Raw genomic sequence first — 14,394 nt, forward strand, 5'->3', positions numbered from 1 at the left:
GTAGGGTGGTATGACACCGAATGCAAACAGAAGTGACGCTGGGTGTTTGCGCACCCTCTGTCCGTTGTCGTCCCGGCGTATACACTTCGGAAAAATTTGATGCACGTTGCAAAAAAAAACTCCGGCGGCCGGAATCAATCTGGAGTCTCAAACTACGGCATGCCTCCTAATGATATGATGGTTTTGGCACGTAAAATATTACATCCTAGCATGCGCCCTCGCCTAGGGCGATATACAGCGGCCGCTATGAAAACGAGTTGAAAAAAAAAGAACCAAGGCTAATATGAAATTTTCGATGATATCGCGAAGTTTGGCGTGATTATCAGGGGTGAATTTTGGCGTAACTAACAACATGCTTGATCCTAGTGGGTGTTGTGTGATATGACGACGACCAAGCGAGCTGTCAAAACAACCGAATCGCCCCGCTGCGGTGGTCTAGTTGCTATATACTCCGCTGCTAACCCGCAAGTCACGGGGTCGAATTACGGCTGCAGCGGCTGAATTTTGGATGGAGGTGAAAATGCTGTAGGCCCGGGTGCTCATATTTGGGTGCACGTTGAAGAACCCGAGGTAGTCAAAATTTAAGGAGGCCACCACTACATCGTCTCTCATAATCATATGGTTCTTTTAGGACGTTAAACTCCACCTATCACAAAACAACCAAATCGACATTCCAGTCAATGAACAGGCTGCGTGATAAGGCGTGAATATTATACGAAATGAAATATGCGCTGCGAATAGCATGCATGGTGGAAGTGGACATAAAATACTTTTTTTATTTGCATCATTAAGCGTTTAAAAAAGCTGCGAAAATTCAAGGTATCATTGAATTTACGGTATGACCTTGCTAACATCCGATGAAAACACCGGAAAAAGTTACACCGGAAAAAAGAAACACCGGAAAAAAGAAACACCGGAAAAACTCTTATGAAATGGAACACTCCGCAGTGAAATGGTGCCAGGCGCTAAACAGAGCATACGTAAGTTTAAACTGTTCACACTGGCCTCCTCAAAAATTTAGAGCCGCGTTACAAACTTGGTATCCAAACAACAGAAATCCAAATGCCCTAAACAAGTGCAAGCGAAAGCGTGATGGTAGTTTGCTGACACCTCCGAGAAGATACGAATGCCGCAGCAAATGCGCGTTTTATCGGGTAACATACAGGTAGAATTCGCGCCATCACCACAGTTTTAATGTCATAGAAATGCAGCTGTTTGCCCTGCCGCGGCGATCTAGTGGCTAAGGTACTCGGCTACTGACCCGCAGGTCGTGGGTTTGAATCCCGGCTGTGGCGGCTGCATTTCCGATGGAGGCGGAAATGTTGTAGGCTGGTGTGCTCAGATTTGGGTGCACGTTAGATAACTCCAGGTGGTCGAAATTTCCGTAGCCCTCCACTACGGCGTCTCTCATAATCATATAGTGGTTTTAGGACGCTAAACCCCAGATATCAATCAATCAAATGCCGCTTTTCACCATCGATATTCACATAGCACTCGCTCAAAGACATCGTAATTGACTTGCTTCGTCCCACAAATGTTGTCAATGAATCGCTCTCGGTTCAGATAAGATTTCCACCTTGAAAACGTTTTTAAAACTTTTCAAACCTGCGGAGCAAGTCACAGTTGATGCTGCACGTAAAGGGCGAGCAGATAACAGCGCATGCAGAGCGCGTGAACGTGCTGAGACAGCGCTGGCAGAGGGTGGGAGTGGGTTACCGAGTGACCGGGTATTGCTAGAAAGGCGGCTAATGGATGGATGGATGGATGGATGCATATGGCTGTACCCTTTAGATCGGGCGGTGGCTAGCGCCACTAAGCCGTAATACTTATTGAACCCAAAACTATATTTATTTATTTATTTTTTCCTTAAAAAGTGAGTTTGAGGATTCGTACTTTGCAGTGAAGAGTTTAATTTTCCTTCGTGCCTTGACTTTAGCCACCAATCAGATAACCTCCTTCTTGTTAGGTCTACTTGCTTAAAGTCTATTTTGCCCTCCCGGTCCCTAAACCCCAGTACTTTGAAAAACTCTGCGCCATCCTCCTGAACTATAGGGTGAAGCCCTTTACAGAATATTATCAAGTGTTCGGCAGTTCCTTCTTCCTCGCCACACGCACTGCATACTGTGTCTACCCCTTCGTATTTGGCCCGATATGTCTTGGTTCGCAGTACTCCCGTCCTTGCCTCAAACAGTAGAAAACTACCCCGAGTATTATCATAGATCCTTTCCTTGGCAATTTCCTGCTTAAAAGTTCGATAGATCTCTCGTGCGGACTTCTTAATCATGCCCATTTTCCACATGGCAGTCTCCGTTTCCTTCACTTTCTTCTTAACCGATAGTTCTTTTTTGTTTGGCCACCTGCTGTTTTCTAAGTATTTACCAGTCAACTTCCTGGTTCGCTGCCTCCATTTTGTATCGACATTCTTCATGTACAAGTAGCTGAAAACCTTCCTAGCCCAACGCTCCTCCTTCATTTCTCTCAATCGCTTCTCAAATTTTATCTTGCTGCTAGCTTCCCTGCCCTCAAATGATGTCCATCTCATATCACCTTGTACTCCCTGATTTGGTGTATTCTCGTGAGCTCCTAAAGCAAGCCTACCTATTCCACGTTGCTTAATTTCTAATCTTGCTTGAACTTCTGATCTCATGCACAAGACCACATTGCCGAACGTCAGCCCAGGAACCATGACCCCTTTCCATATTGCTCTCACAACATCATACCTATTGTAGTTCCACAGTGCCCTATTTTTCATCACTGCTGCATTCCTGTTACCTTTAGTCGTCACGTATATTTCGTGTTCCCTCAGGTACTCGGTCCCATCGCTTATCCATACGCCCAGATATTTGTATTTATCTGTTATCTCTAGCGTGACCTCCTGTATCCTAAGCTCACTACCTTTGTTGTCATTGAAAATTATGACTGCCGATTTTCCCTTACTGAATCTAAAATCTAACCTCTCTCCCTCATTACCGCAGATGTCCATCAATCTCTGCAAATCTTCCTTGTTGTTGGGCATTAGCACTATATCGTCTGCGTACATTATTGCTGGCCTGATCAATAAGTTTTCCTTGTTTCACTAAAAAGAGGTTGAAGCCGAGCCTACTTTCCTCTAATTTTGCCTCTAATCCTTGTAGGTACATCATGAATAATAAGGGTGACAGGAGGCACCCCTGCCTAAGCCCCCGTTTTACCTCTGCAGGCTTGGATACCTGTTTTTCCCACTTTATAACTACCTATTTACCTTTATAGATACCCTTTAAAAGATTAGTGACTACATGTTCCACGCCTAGTGTGTCGAGTATTCCCCACAATTCCTCTTGAACCGCGCTATCGTACGCTCCCTTGATATCCAAGAGTGCTAGCCACAGGGGCCTGTGTTCCTTTTCTTCTATTTTGATGCACTGCGTCAGTGAGAACAGATTGTCTTCCAACCTCCTGTGTTTCCGGAACCCATTCTGCAGTTCCCCCAGCACCCCCTCATCTTCTATCCATGCCTGCAGTCTTTCCTTTATAATCTGCATCGCCAGCCTGTAGACCACTGATGTCACTATTATAGGAAGGTAGTTGTTTATGTCAGCTTTGCCCCCCTTTCCTTCATAGATCATGCTCATCCTGCTAAGTTTTCATCCATCGGGAACTTCACCATCGATTATTATTATTTTGCTCACTGCCTCTCTCAAAGCCTGCTTAGACTTCGGACCTAATGTCTTTATCAGCTTAATTGGAATGCCACCTGGGCCTGTTGATGTACTACTAGGAACCCTTTTCTCAGCCCTTTGCCACTCTTGTTGTGAAAATGGAGCCATTGCACCACTTGGTTCGTACTTGTCTATTGTAGTGCATAAAGTACTTCTTTGTTGAAATTTTTCTGTCACCCTTGTTCTTATATATTCAATAGCTTCGTCCCCTTCTAGCCTGGCACCTTGGGCTGTAGTTATAAAACTCTGCTCTAGGCTCGTCTCATTTCTTAGGGAGTTTAGATGGTTCCAACATTTCGCAGCTGCCTTTCTATCTTTTTTATGTACTTCTGCCAGCCACTTAGCTCTCTTTCTTCTAATGTTTTCATTGATCAGAAGGGATGCAGCCCTTCTACAGCTTAGAAACGTTTCGCAATTTCTTTCAACATCATCTGTCGGTTCACCCAGCTGCTTAGCATGTCTGTGTTCCATAGAGGCTTCCTGACGTTTTGCTATGGCTCTCTTAACTTCCTCATCTCACCAACTTTTGGGTTTGTGCCTTCTTTTCCGGGGTGACTTGTTACGCGTCTTAGCAAGCTCTAGCTCAAAGAGTCTCATTAGATTCGTGTATGTCCACACTGTCTTATCATCCGTCGTGATTACTTTCTCAATTTGTTTAGTGGCTATTTCAATTTGCCTTCATGAATAAAAATTTTCCTGTAGTTGCTCATCTTGTCTCCTTCCCACTTTCACTGCTCTTCCAAAACTTAGCTTGATACGTTTGTGATCACTACCCAGACTTCTAGAGCCACCTTTATCTACGTGCATTCCCCTGAGCTTATCATACATCCTATGTGACATTAGTGCATAATCTATCGTCGACTACAGCCTTCCTACCTCCCATGTTATTTGCCCTTCACACTTCTCGGTACTGTTGCAAATGATCAAATTAAGCCTTTCACACATATATATGATCATTTTGCCTGTTGGGTCGGTGTACCTATCTATATCTTCTATGTGTGCATTCATATCTCCTAGTATAATTATCTCGCACTCTCCTCCTAACTCCTCAATGTCCTTTGATATACACGCTACTATTGCCTGGTTTTCCTCTCTGGCCTTTGCTCCCGTCCACAAGTACACCAAACCAAGGAGTGTCATTTGCCCTGCCACTTTCCCTTTTAGCCATAAATGTTCCTTGCACTCCTGCTTGACCCTTTGCCAGTCTGTACTTTTATGGCTCAATGCGCGTGGCACAGCGCCCCCCGACCGAGGTTGAGAAGCTCATCGGCTGAATTCCCAAAAGCTTTCAGATGACTTGAGCAACTGTATAAGGTCCCAACCAGTAGCGACCATGTACAGTCACTATACAGACAACAACATAATGACGCCCTCTCTCTTGCTCGCTTCGAAGCTTTTTGGCTGTTTCGCTCGACATTGTGTGACCAGGAATATATGTCGTTCGTCTTCTTTATATAAGTGCATTGCCCTCAAAATGACGCACAACTGGGCAAACCGTGGCGGGTCGCCTTTTACTAGATACGCTTCCACATAATGCATTACGATATGATCACAAGCTTCTTTCCATACGCAGGGTTGTTTGAATTAAATGGTAATATTAATTGCATACGAAATACAGGAATGCGCATTGACACCTGTGTACGGGATTCAAAATACGGGTAGCGCATCAATTACGTATTGACTGTAGCGAAGCCTTCGAACAGGGGGTCGTCCTCTTCAGCGCCTTCTAGTGGGTCGCCCTTTAAGCAAAAAGAAGAGCAGCTTGTGCAGAGAGTCGGTACCCGCATTGACTGTCACTGTCAAGCATCATCGACAAGTGTCCGCACATAAACGTCTCAACAATTTGGTGGAGAGTGCTGTGCCCTTCTAACACCTTCGGTTAGCATTCGATGCCCTTGGAGCTTCGATCCCGTACCGTGCCTACTACCATGCACCAAGACGCCGCGAAGCAAACGCTTCCTCATGCGCTGACGCCATGTTCCGGTGTCCCCCGCATCCGTGACCCTCCTGTCTTCACCGGCGCGGATGGCACCGACGTCGAGGACTGGCTCGCTATGTACGAACGCGTCAGGGTCCCCAATCATTGGGACGAGGCAGGTAAACTCGGCAACCTGGTTTTCTACCTCGCGGGTGTGGCCGGCATGTGGTACAATGACCACGCATCCGATTTCCCCACTTGGTCCGCTTTTAAAACCGTCGTCGTTGACGTGTTCGGCCGTCCTGCCGTTCGTAAGCTGCAAGCCGACCAGCGGTTACGTGAACGAGCACAGCAGACCGGTGAGTCCTTCACAAGTTACATAGAGGACATCCTTGACTTGTTCAAGAAAGTGGACGTGAGCATGTCAAAGGCTGACAGAATTACCCATGTTCTAAAAGGCATCGCTGACGATGCCTTCACCATGCTCCTGTCCAAGAACCCTTGCACTGTGGCAGAAGTGATTACATTATGCCAAAGTTACGACGAGCTGCGGCAGCAGCGCTTGATGACCCGTCGACCGCCACCACGTGATGCTGGTCTCTCGGCTTTGTCAGCAGTTCCTGACCACACAACCTTGTTCGAAGAAATCAAGTCATTCGTGCGTGAGGAAGTTGCCCGCCAGGTCTCTTTACTGGCTTTTGCTCCACCGCAACGTGCTCAACAGCCGTCAAGAACACTTCTGCCTCCCCTCCGCCGAGCCATTCAGCAGAAAATCGCGGAGGTCGTTGCTGAATACCACCAGCCGCCTCCAGTATCTACACCACTCAGTTACGCCCAAGTTGTCGCCAGGCCACCCCCACCGATTCCTGTGACTGGCCCCCTTGGTTACTTCGAAACCATCACCAGGCCCCAGGCCTTCGAGAAACTGTGCCGCCTACGTATGCCGACGTCATCCACGAGCCCCGTGTACCACCCGCTATGCAGTTATATCAGCCGCCGGCTCGTCCATCACGTTCTGCGACATGGATGGGGCCCGCGAAACGATGGCGCACTGCTGAAAATCGCCCCATCTGCTTTGCTTGTGGTTGCGTCGGTCACGTATCACGCTATTGCAATCGTGTGCAGCAACCACAGGTCGCCTCAAATTTTCCCAGCCGATCGAGCCGCTTTTATGACCAACCGCCACCTACGTCACCGTCGTCCCGCCCCGCTCCATCTACCCGCCGTTCACATTCCCCGCGACGTCACTCAAAGTCGCCGATGCGGCCACGTCCACTAGAGGGTGACCAGGAAAACTAGTCGCAGTCCACAAGGCAAGGGCTGCGACACTGTCGAACTGCGGAGGCCCTGAGGAAAGCCCATCGAACGTGATAGACGTGTTTGTGGATGTTGTTCGGGCATCTGCCTTTGTAGATACTGAAGCCGCCGTATCCGTCATAGACGCAAAACTTGGTCGATTACTGCGCAAAGTGACCACGCCACTTTCCGGGCTCTCCCGCCGTACAGCCAGCGCCCAAAGCATTTACCCTACAGCGATGTGTACAGCCCGCCTCATGATTCTGAACGTGATGTATGCCGTTGAATTCATCATGATTCCGTCAAGCTCTCACGACGTCATCCTAAGATGGGATTTCCTCTCCCGCCACGACGCCGTCGTTGATTGCGCACCAGCAGAAATAGAGCTGACACAATTCTCTTTGACGCTGGCCGACAGTCGATCTGCTGCAAGCAAGTTACTCGTCAGGGACGACACGAAAGTGTCTGCAAACTCGTCCGCGGCGGTGTCGGTCTACTGCGCAAGTCTTTCCGACACCGCTGCACTCCTCTCGCCATCTCATCGTGTTTTAACCAGAAAAGGCTTGCTGGTTCCTTTCGCGACCGCGCAAGTCACTCACGGCAGCACCACTATTTTTGTTCTGAACTCATCCCCGTACAGTGTTACGTTGGTGCGAGGGGAATGTCTCGGCAGCGTGGAACCCATCGAAGACACACAAGTCATGGATCAACCTGATGACATGCACTGCCGAAGTTCCAATACGCATAGTGCTGTTTCTACATCTGTTTTATCATCCGCTGATGTATTCGGTCCTTCCATTGCCGACAACCTTTACGGCGGTCCAGCGCTCCCAGCTTCTAGCCCTGTTGGAAGAATTCCGCTCTTCTTTTGATGTCGCTCAAACTTCTCTTGGCTGCACATCATCTGTTACGCATCGCATCGACACAGGCGCACAACCAACCCTACGGCAACGTCCATATCGCGTATCTCCCACAGAACGCCGGGTAATCAATGAGCAAGTGAATGACATGCTTCGCTGCGATGTTATTCGACCCTCTAGCAGCCCTTAGGCGTCTCATGTCGTTCTCGTCGCGAAGAAGGACGGTTCTGTGCAGTTCTGTGTGGACTACCGACGCCTCAACAAGATCACTCGTAAGGACGTGTATCCACTACCGCGTGTAGATGACGCGATTGACAGCCTGCAAGGAGCCGAATTTTTTTCATCTATCGATTTGCGCTCAGGGTACTGGCAAGTACCTATGGCTGAGACGCTCGACCGAAGACCGCTTTTGTCACTCCCGACGGCTTGTAAGAATTCAACGTCATGCCATTTGGGCTGTGCAATGCGCCCGCCACCTTTGAGCGCATGATGGATACCATTCTGCGTGACCTGAAATGGCACACGTGCCTGTGCTACCTCGATGACGTCGTCGTTTTCGCTCCGGACTTCTGCACGCATCTTCAACGCCTGCGGCATGTTTTAACGCGTCTGAGTGACGCCAGTCTGCAACTGAACCTAAAGAAGTGCCTATTTGCAGCTTGGCAGTTGACAGTACTCGGCTACGTCGTGTCCAAGGACGGAATTTTCCCCAATCCAGCCAAGCTTCGGGCCGTGACCGAGATCCCCAAGCCGACATCCGCCAAAGAACTGTGCATTTTCGTAGGACTGTGTTCCTACTTTCGGCGCTTCATCCGAAACTTCGCGTCTATCGTATCGCTGCTGACGAAGCTTCTCGGAAGTAACGAGCCTCTCCATTCGTGGTCATCACAGTGTGACGACGCATTCACAACGCTCCGTCGTTTGTTGACGTCGCCTCCCATACTCCGCCACTATGACCTTACGGCCCCCACAGAGGTACACACGGACGCCAGTGGTGTCGGTCTCGGCACGGTCCTTGCGCAGCGCAAACCGGGGTTCCCGGAATATGTCGTGGCGTATGCAAGCCGTACGCTTACAAAAGCCGAGACTAATTACACAATCACTGAGAAAGAATGCCTGGCAATCGTCTGGGCCCTTACCAAGTTCTGACCTTATTTGTATGGTCGCCCATTTGATGTAGTCACCGACCATCACGCACTATGCTGGTTGTCGTCATTGAAAGATCCCTCAGGCCGTCTCGCCCGGTAGGCACTTCGCCTGCAAGACTACGACATCCGCGTGCTGTACCGCAATGGAAGGCAACATGCTGACGCCGACGCAATGTCACGCTCTCCCTTGCCTGACGACAATGCCCACAACTCAGCGTCTCACCTTGCCGTTTCTTCCATTAGAATTCATGCCGTTGCTACTGGACAGCGCAAGGATCAATGCATTGCCTCACTGATAGACTTGCTGACTGATCCATTCACTCCATCCTCTCACGCGTTGCGTCGTCAAGCCCACCATTTCGCCGTTCGCGACGAGCTCCTCCACCGACGCAATTATAAAGGGGATGGCCGCCAGTGGCTACTAGTCATACCCCGCAGTCTGCGCTCTGACATAAGCGAACTCTTTCATTCTGATCCACAATGTGCGCACTCCGGGGTATTGAAGACTTACCACCGCATTCGCCAACGGTACTTTTGGCACGGCATGTACCGCTGCGTGCTGAAATTCGTTCGCTCCTGCATAGAATGTCAGTGCCGCAAAACTTAAACGCACCTGTCGCCGGTAGGTCTGCAACCTCTACCTTGCCCTGCCAGGCCGTTTGGACGCGTTGGCATCGATTTGCATGGGCCACTTCCACTAACGTCGGCTGGTAACCGCTGGACCATTGTTGCTGTGGACCACTTCACGCGACACGCCGAAACCGCCGCTCTCCCCGCAGCTACAGCGAGCGATGTGGCCTCCTTCCTGCTCCAACGATTCATGCTGCGACACGGTCCATCTTAGGAACTGCTCAGTGATCGAGGCCGCGTCTTCCTGTCTGAAGTCGTCGACGCCACTCTCAAAGAGTGCAACGTTATTCACCGCAAAACTGCTGCTTACCACCCGCAGACGAATGGCCTCATTGAACGCTTCAACCGTGTGCTCAGCGACATGCTCTCCAAGTACGTCACCGCCGATCACACAAATTGGGATGCCATTCTACCCTTCGTCACCTACGCATATAACACCGCCCCTCAGAGCACTACTGTCTTTTCACCTTTCTTTTTATTATATGGAAGGCACCCGTCGCACACCATCGACACTGTACTTCCGTACAAGCCAGATCCGTCCGAGTGGGTGCCTATTTCTGCTACAGCCAAGCTTGCTGAAGAGTGTCGAGAGCTTGCAAGGACCTCTACAGCGCATAATCAAGAGTGGCAAAAAGGCATTCGCGCTGACACTAGCACTACTGCGCCCACGTTCCTCCCTGGAGCGCTCGTCTGGCTCTCGATCCCTACCATTTCAACTGGCCTATTTTCAAAACTATTGCCGAAATACGAAGGCCCCTATCGGGTCGTCGAACGCACTTCCCCTGTAAATTACTTGATCGAACCCATCGAACCATCTTCGGACATGCGCCGTCGAGGGCGCGGCATTGTCAACGTGGAGCGCCTCAAAGCCTACCACGACCCGCTCATAGTAACCAGCTGTTAGGTCGCCAGGCGGCTCCCTCTTCGTACCCGGGGTAGTTGTGGCGAAGCCTTCGAGCAGTGGGTTGTCCTCTCCGGCGCCTTCTAGTGGGTCACCCTTTTATCAAAAAGAAGAGCAGCTCATGCAGAGAGTCGGTACCCGCATTGACTGTCGCTGTCAAGCATCACCGACAAGTGTCCGCCAATAAACGTCTCAACATCACATTGTAAATTTGCGTTTTTGTACATTCTTCGCATTGAATTACCGGCTTCCTTGCGTTTTCCATGAATTTGCTTGCCTCGCCAATCGTCCCGTCAGAAGCTCCTTACATAGTGCCTTCACTTGGCACGTAAACGATAACGATGTAAACGTAAACGATGTAAACGATCTCACACGCACGTTCTGGTCGTCTACCAGCTTTAAAGGTGTCAGTTTTATGAACTAAATTCTTCGCTCAAGCTAAAGCTACCATAACAACTTTCCCGCTCCGATGCGACACTGTTATGCCGCCTTTGGTTGGGTGTTGCATTTACAAAGGTGTACTCCTTTCGCATTGGTATGGCAGACACTCCTATATGCGACTACTGCGGAGCTGAAGAGACCATCCAACACGTTCTGTGCAGCTGCGCTTGCTACGACACACAGCGATGCCAGCTCCGGATGGTTTTGAATCAACTTGACCCCGGACCATTTTGTGTGCAGAAGATACTAGGACCTTGGGCATCTGCCTCAGTTGCGCAGACAGCAACTAAAGCACTGCTACTTTACCTAAAGTTAACAAACCTGAGCGACCGCCTGTAGACTGTGTGTGCTCCCGAGTGTGCTCGTGATTGTGTGTACCTTCTCATCTCTCTGCAACCTCTTTTTCCCTTTATTCCTTCCCCAGTGCAGGGTAGCAAACCGTATGTGCGTCTGGTTAACATCCCTGCCTTTCCTTGGATCTTTATCTCTCTCTCTCTCTCTCTCTAAACGATAACTTGTGTTTTCGTGTGATTGATAACCTCCAGGCGCCAGCTTTTTCACGGATGGGGCGTCGTTGCACCTACATTTCCATACATGTTGCTGAAACAATACATCCACTGAGAGTAATACGGCATCTGTAATATATCGCGATCAAGCGTACAATATGAAACAAGTGTCTGTGCGATTCGCCCTGAAAACACGTCGATAGCGCTACTACACCGTGAGACTCATTTCGTGAGGAGTCTTTTGCGGTAATCTAGTGTTTACAATATGTAAGCCGCTTTTCCAGCCGAGTAAAATGCATGAGTTACGTCGTTATGATTATTTGCGTTATGATAGCCCTAAACTTATCAACTCAATTTACTTTTCATATGGCTTGATATTACACTGAGAAGTGTGTTTCAGTGTTTCTTGTTTATGAGTCACAGGAACGCACACATTTTAACGGTTAAAAATGGGTACGACGCGTAGGTGTAGCCGCATTGTTCGCTTTGATGCCGTGGTGTCAGTCATATTTCTTTAAACGGAAGAGGAACGTTTCATTTAGGCGTAGGTGAGGAACGTTACCCGTTTGAAATAATGTCAGTACTATGGCTGAATATTGCCTTCTGAATAATGCCATCACTGCCTTTCATTTTAAGGCGTAGACTACAAACGTGATACGTGACAGAACAACTCGGAACTCTGTTGAGAAATGCCGCCTCGAGTGTCCTTCAAAGCCGTGTCAGAACATTGACGTCGATGAACGCAGACATAATTACCGCCAAAACAGTGAAATTGCCAGAGCCTAGAATTCGAAAAGTCACCTTTCAAAACGATGATACGCTTGCTTGATATATACATTGCGGAGCTCGCTGTTATGATGACGCTCAGAGATACCTTGCAAGTGTGGATGGGAAACGGCTATAGTGTACACCATACGTCGCCAATTCGCTAGATTTGCTGAGCCACCGTAACACTTCCTGCGTTGCAAGTCCCTCTCCTTTAATTACAAGTATGGAAGCTCCCCCACAACACTTACCGTTTGTATATGTGAAATCTGCTGTACCTAATTGCTTATTACGCGAATACTGAATGTCAGCATAGTATAAAAATATCTTTCTTCCATGCCTCCAGCGTGTGCTTTTGTTTTCATTGATTGATTCATTATTATGTGGGATTTAACGTCTCAAAACCACCATATGATTATGAGAGACGCTTTAGTGGAGGGCTCCGCAAATTTTGATGACCTGTGCTTCTTTAACATGGACATAAATCTGAGCACAAGGGCCTGAAGCATTTTTGCCTTCATCAAAAATGCATCCGCCGCAGCCACGATTAAATACCGTGACCTGCAGGTCAGTATTCGAGTGCCTTAGTCACTAAAACACCACGATGGGGCTGGGCTTTATCTATAGTTGCGCCTACTGTTCTAGAGTATTTATAAAACAATATGTACGTTGGACAATACGCCACCATCATTGCATGCTCGTATAACAAACATTATCACCTCGTTGTCTTCATCCTTCCTTCAGGCCGGCAACATCATACACATCGCAAGCTTGAAGCCGTACAACTCTCCCGGTGATATTGACGTCTATTCGCGCAGAGATGGCACATCTGCCCCAGGGGATTATACGACGTGCACATTGCAGGCTCTTGCACTACGCGCGTGTGCGGCCGACCATGAGAACGAAAATTTCTCGCTGCTTGCTCTCTGAGCTGAACTGGTCAGCTGGATGGCCACTGTTAATATATTTTGCGAATAACCTACCGTGCTAGTAATTCGCCATTCACATAACAATATATTAAACTACCCTTTAGCCACCAATGTATATATTGTTTCGATAACATGTCTCCACTACCTCTAAATGTAGAGAGAGACTAGTACACAATTGAAGTGGAATGTCCTGTACGCATGTTTTTTTAACACTGAGCGCCATAATTTGCAACGCTCACAGTAGATGATTATACATAAAATTATTCCCGTCATCAAACAACAATGAAATACAATTCATTTTGCTATTCGCAAGCATTACGCTTCAGCAAACTGTGAGCACTAAAAACTGTGTGCACAACCGTGACCTGGTGCAAAGACTAACGCATAGCTGTAATGAAAAGCTGAAAGACACTTCGTACATTGAGTGAACAGATCGTTTTCCGTGGGCAGAGCTAGTGCGGATAGCGTCGTGCACTTTCAAAGTATAGGCATGTTAAGGGTTTCAAGCAAACTTTAGTGCATGATTAGTTTTTTTTCCTTTTTTCGCAAAGTTTGCGAGTGAAACTTGGCGATGTTATTCGAGAGTAATTGCGTACCAACTGAAAATGAATTCTCTTATTTTGTGGCTCCCAGAGGCTAGTACAAGAGGCGACAATTCTGTAATCAAATAGAAGGACTTTAAATTGAAGGTAATATGTTTCGGAATTCTCATACCAGTGATGAATGCAACTTTTTCCCGAAGATCTGGCATCGTGGCGGAGTACAGTTGGCAGTTACACAAGCGACGGTTCAGTGGAAAGAATACCTATCTCTCCGGCAGTTCTCACGGCGGGTATGAGCAGCTGCTGTAGGTGTGAGCTCTTTTATGCAGAAAGAACTTCACTCGGTCTGTCGCCACCTGGTATTTAAGGTGAAAAGCTCGCCGCTCGCAAAATTAAAAGGTTCTTCACTTCTCCGAGTACTGGGCTCACGCAATGGTAAGAAGTTGATTGTTTATGTCGGAATGATTCGTTAGGTCATGCGAGGTTCATAGTGTTGAGAAATAGTGTGTATTATCTTGAATCCTAAGTTTATGTGGAACAGAATATTTCAACGAAAATATTTGTACACCATGTTATCATGGCCCCAATATTAAAAGTACTTACCGAACATATCAGGTGTTTCATGAAATATATCCAATATTTGTAAAAAAATGAAAATGCAGTATTTGCTCACTGTCCTCGCAATCACCTTTTTTGGGCTGGTAGGCATGTTAGGATGGTTTAATGGATCGTTTGGGATGTTAATTAGAAAAAATATTGT

General features: G+C 48.0%; 1 protein-coding gene across 1 annotated transcript in view; it reads right to left on the reverse strand.

Moving 5' to 3' along the window:
- LOC119168980 (3-oxoacyl-[acyl-carrier-protein] reductase FabG) overlaps nucleotides 1-13,912 on the reverse strand; it is a 135,294-nt gene extending 121,382 nt beyond the window's left edge. The window contains exon 1 of the mRNA XM_037420158.2: nucleotides 13,807-13,912. Within this exon, the coding sequence (XP_037276055.2) occupies nucleotides 13,807-13,843 (37 nt within the window). The 5' untranslated portion in view covers nucleotides 13,844-13,912. The remainder of the gene's footprint in view (nucleotides 1-13,806) is intronic.
- Nucleotides 13,913-14,394: the final 482 nt, after the last annotated feature.

This window comes from Rhipicephalus microplus, chromosome 3, assembly GCF_043290135.1.
Source record: "Rhipicephalus microplus isolate Deutch F79 chromosome 3, USDA_Rmic, whole genome shotgun sequence".
Lineage (NCBI taxonomy): Eukaryota > Metazoa > Arthropoda > Arachnida > Ixodida > Ixodidae > Rhipicephalus > Rhipicephalus microplus.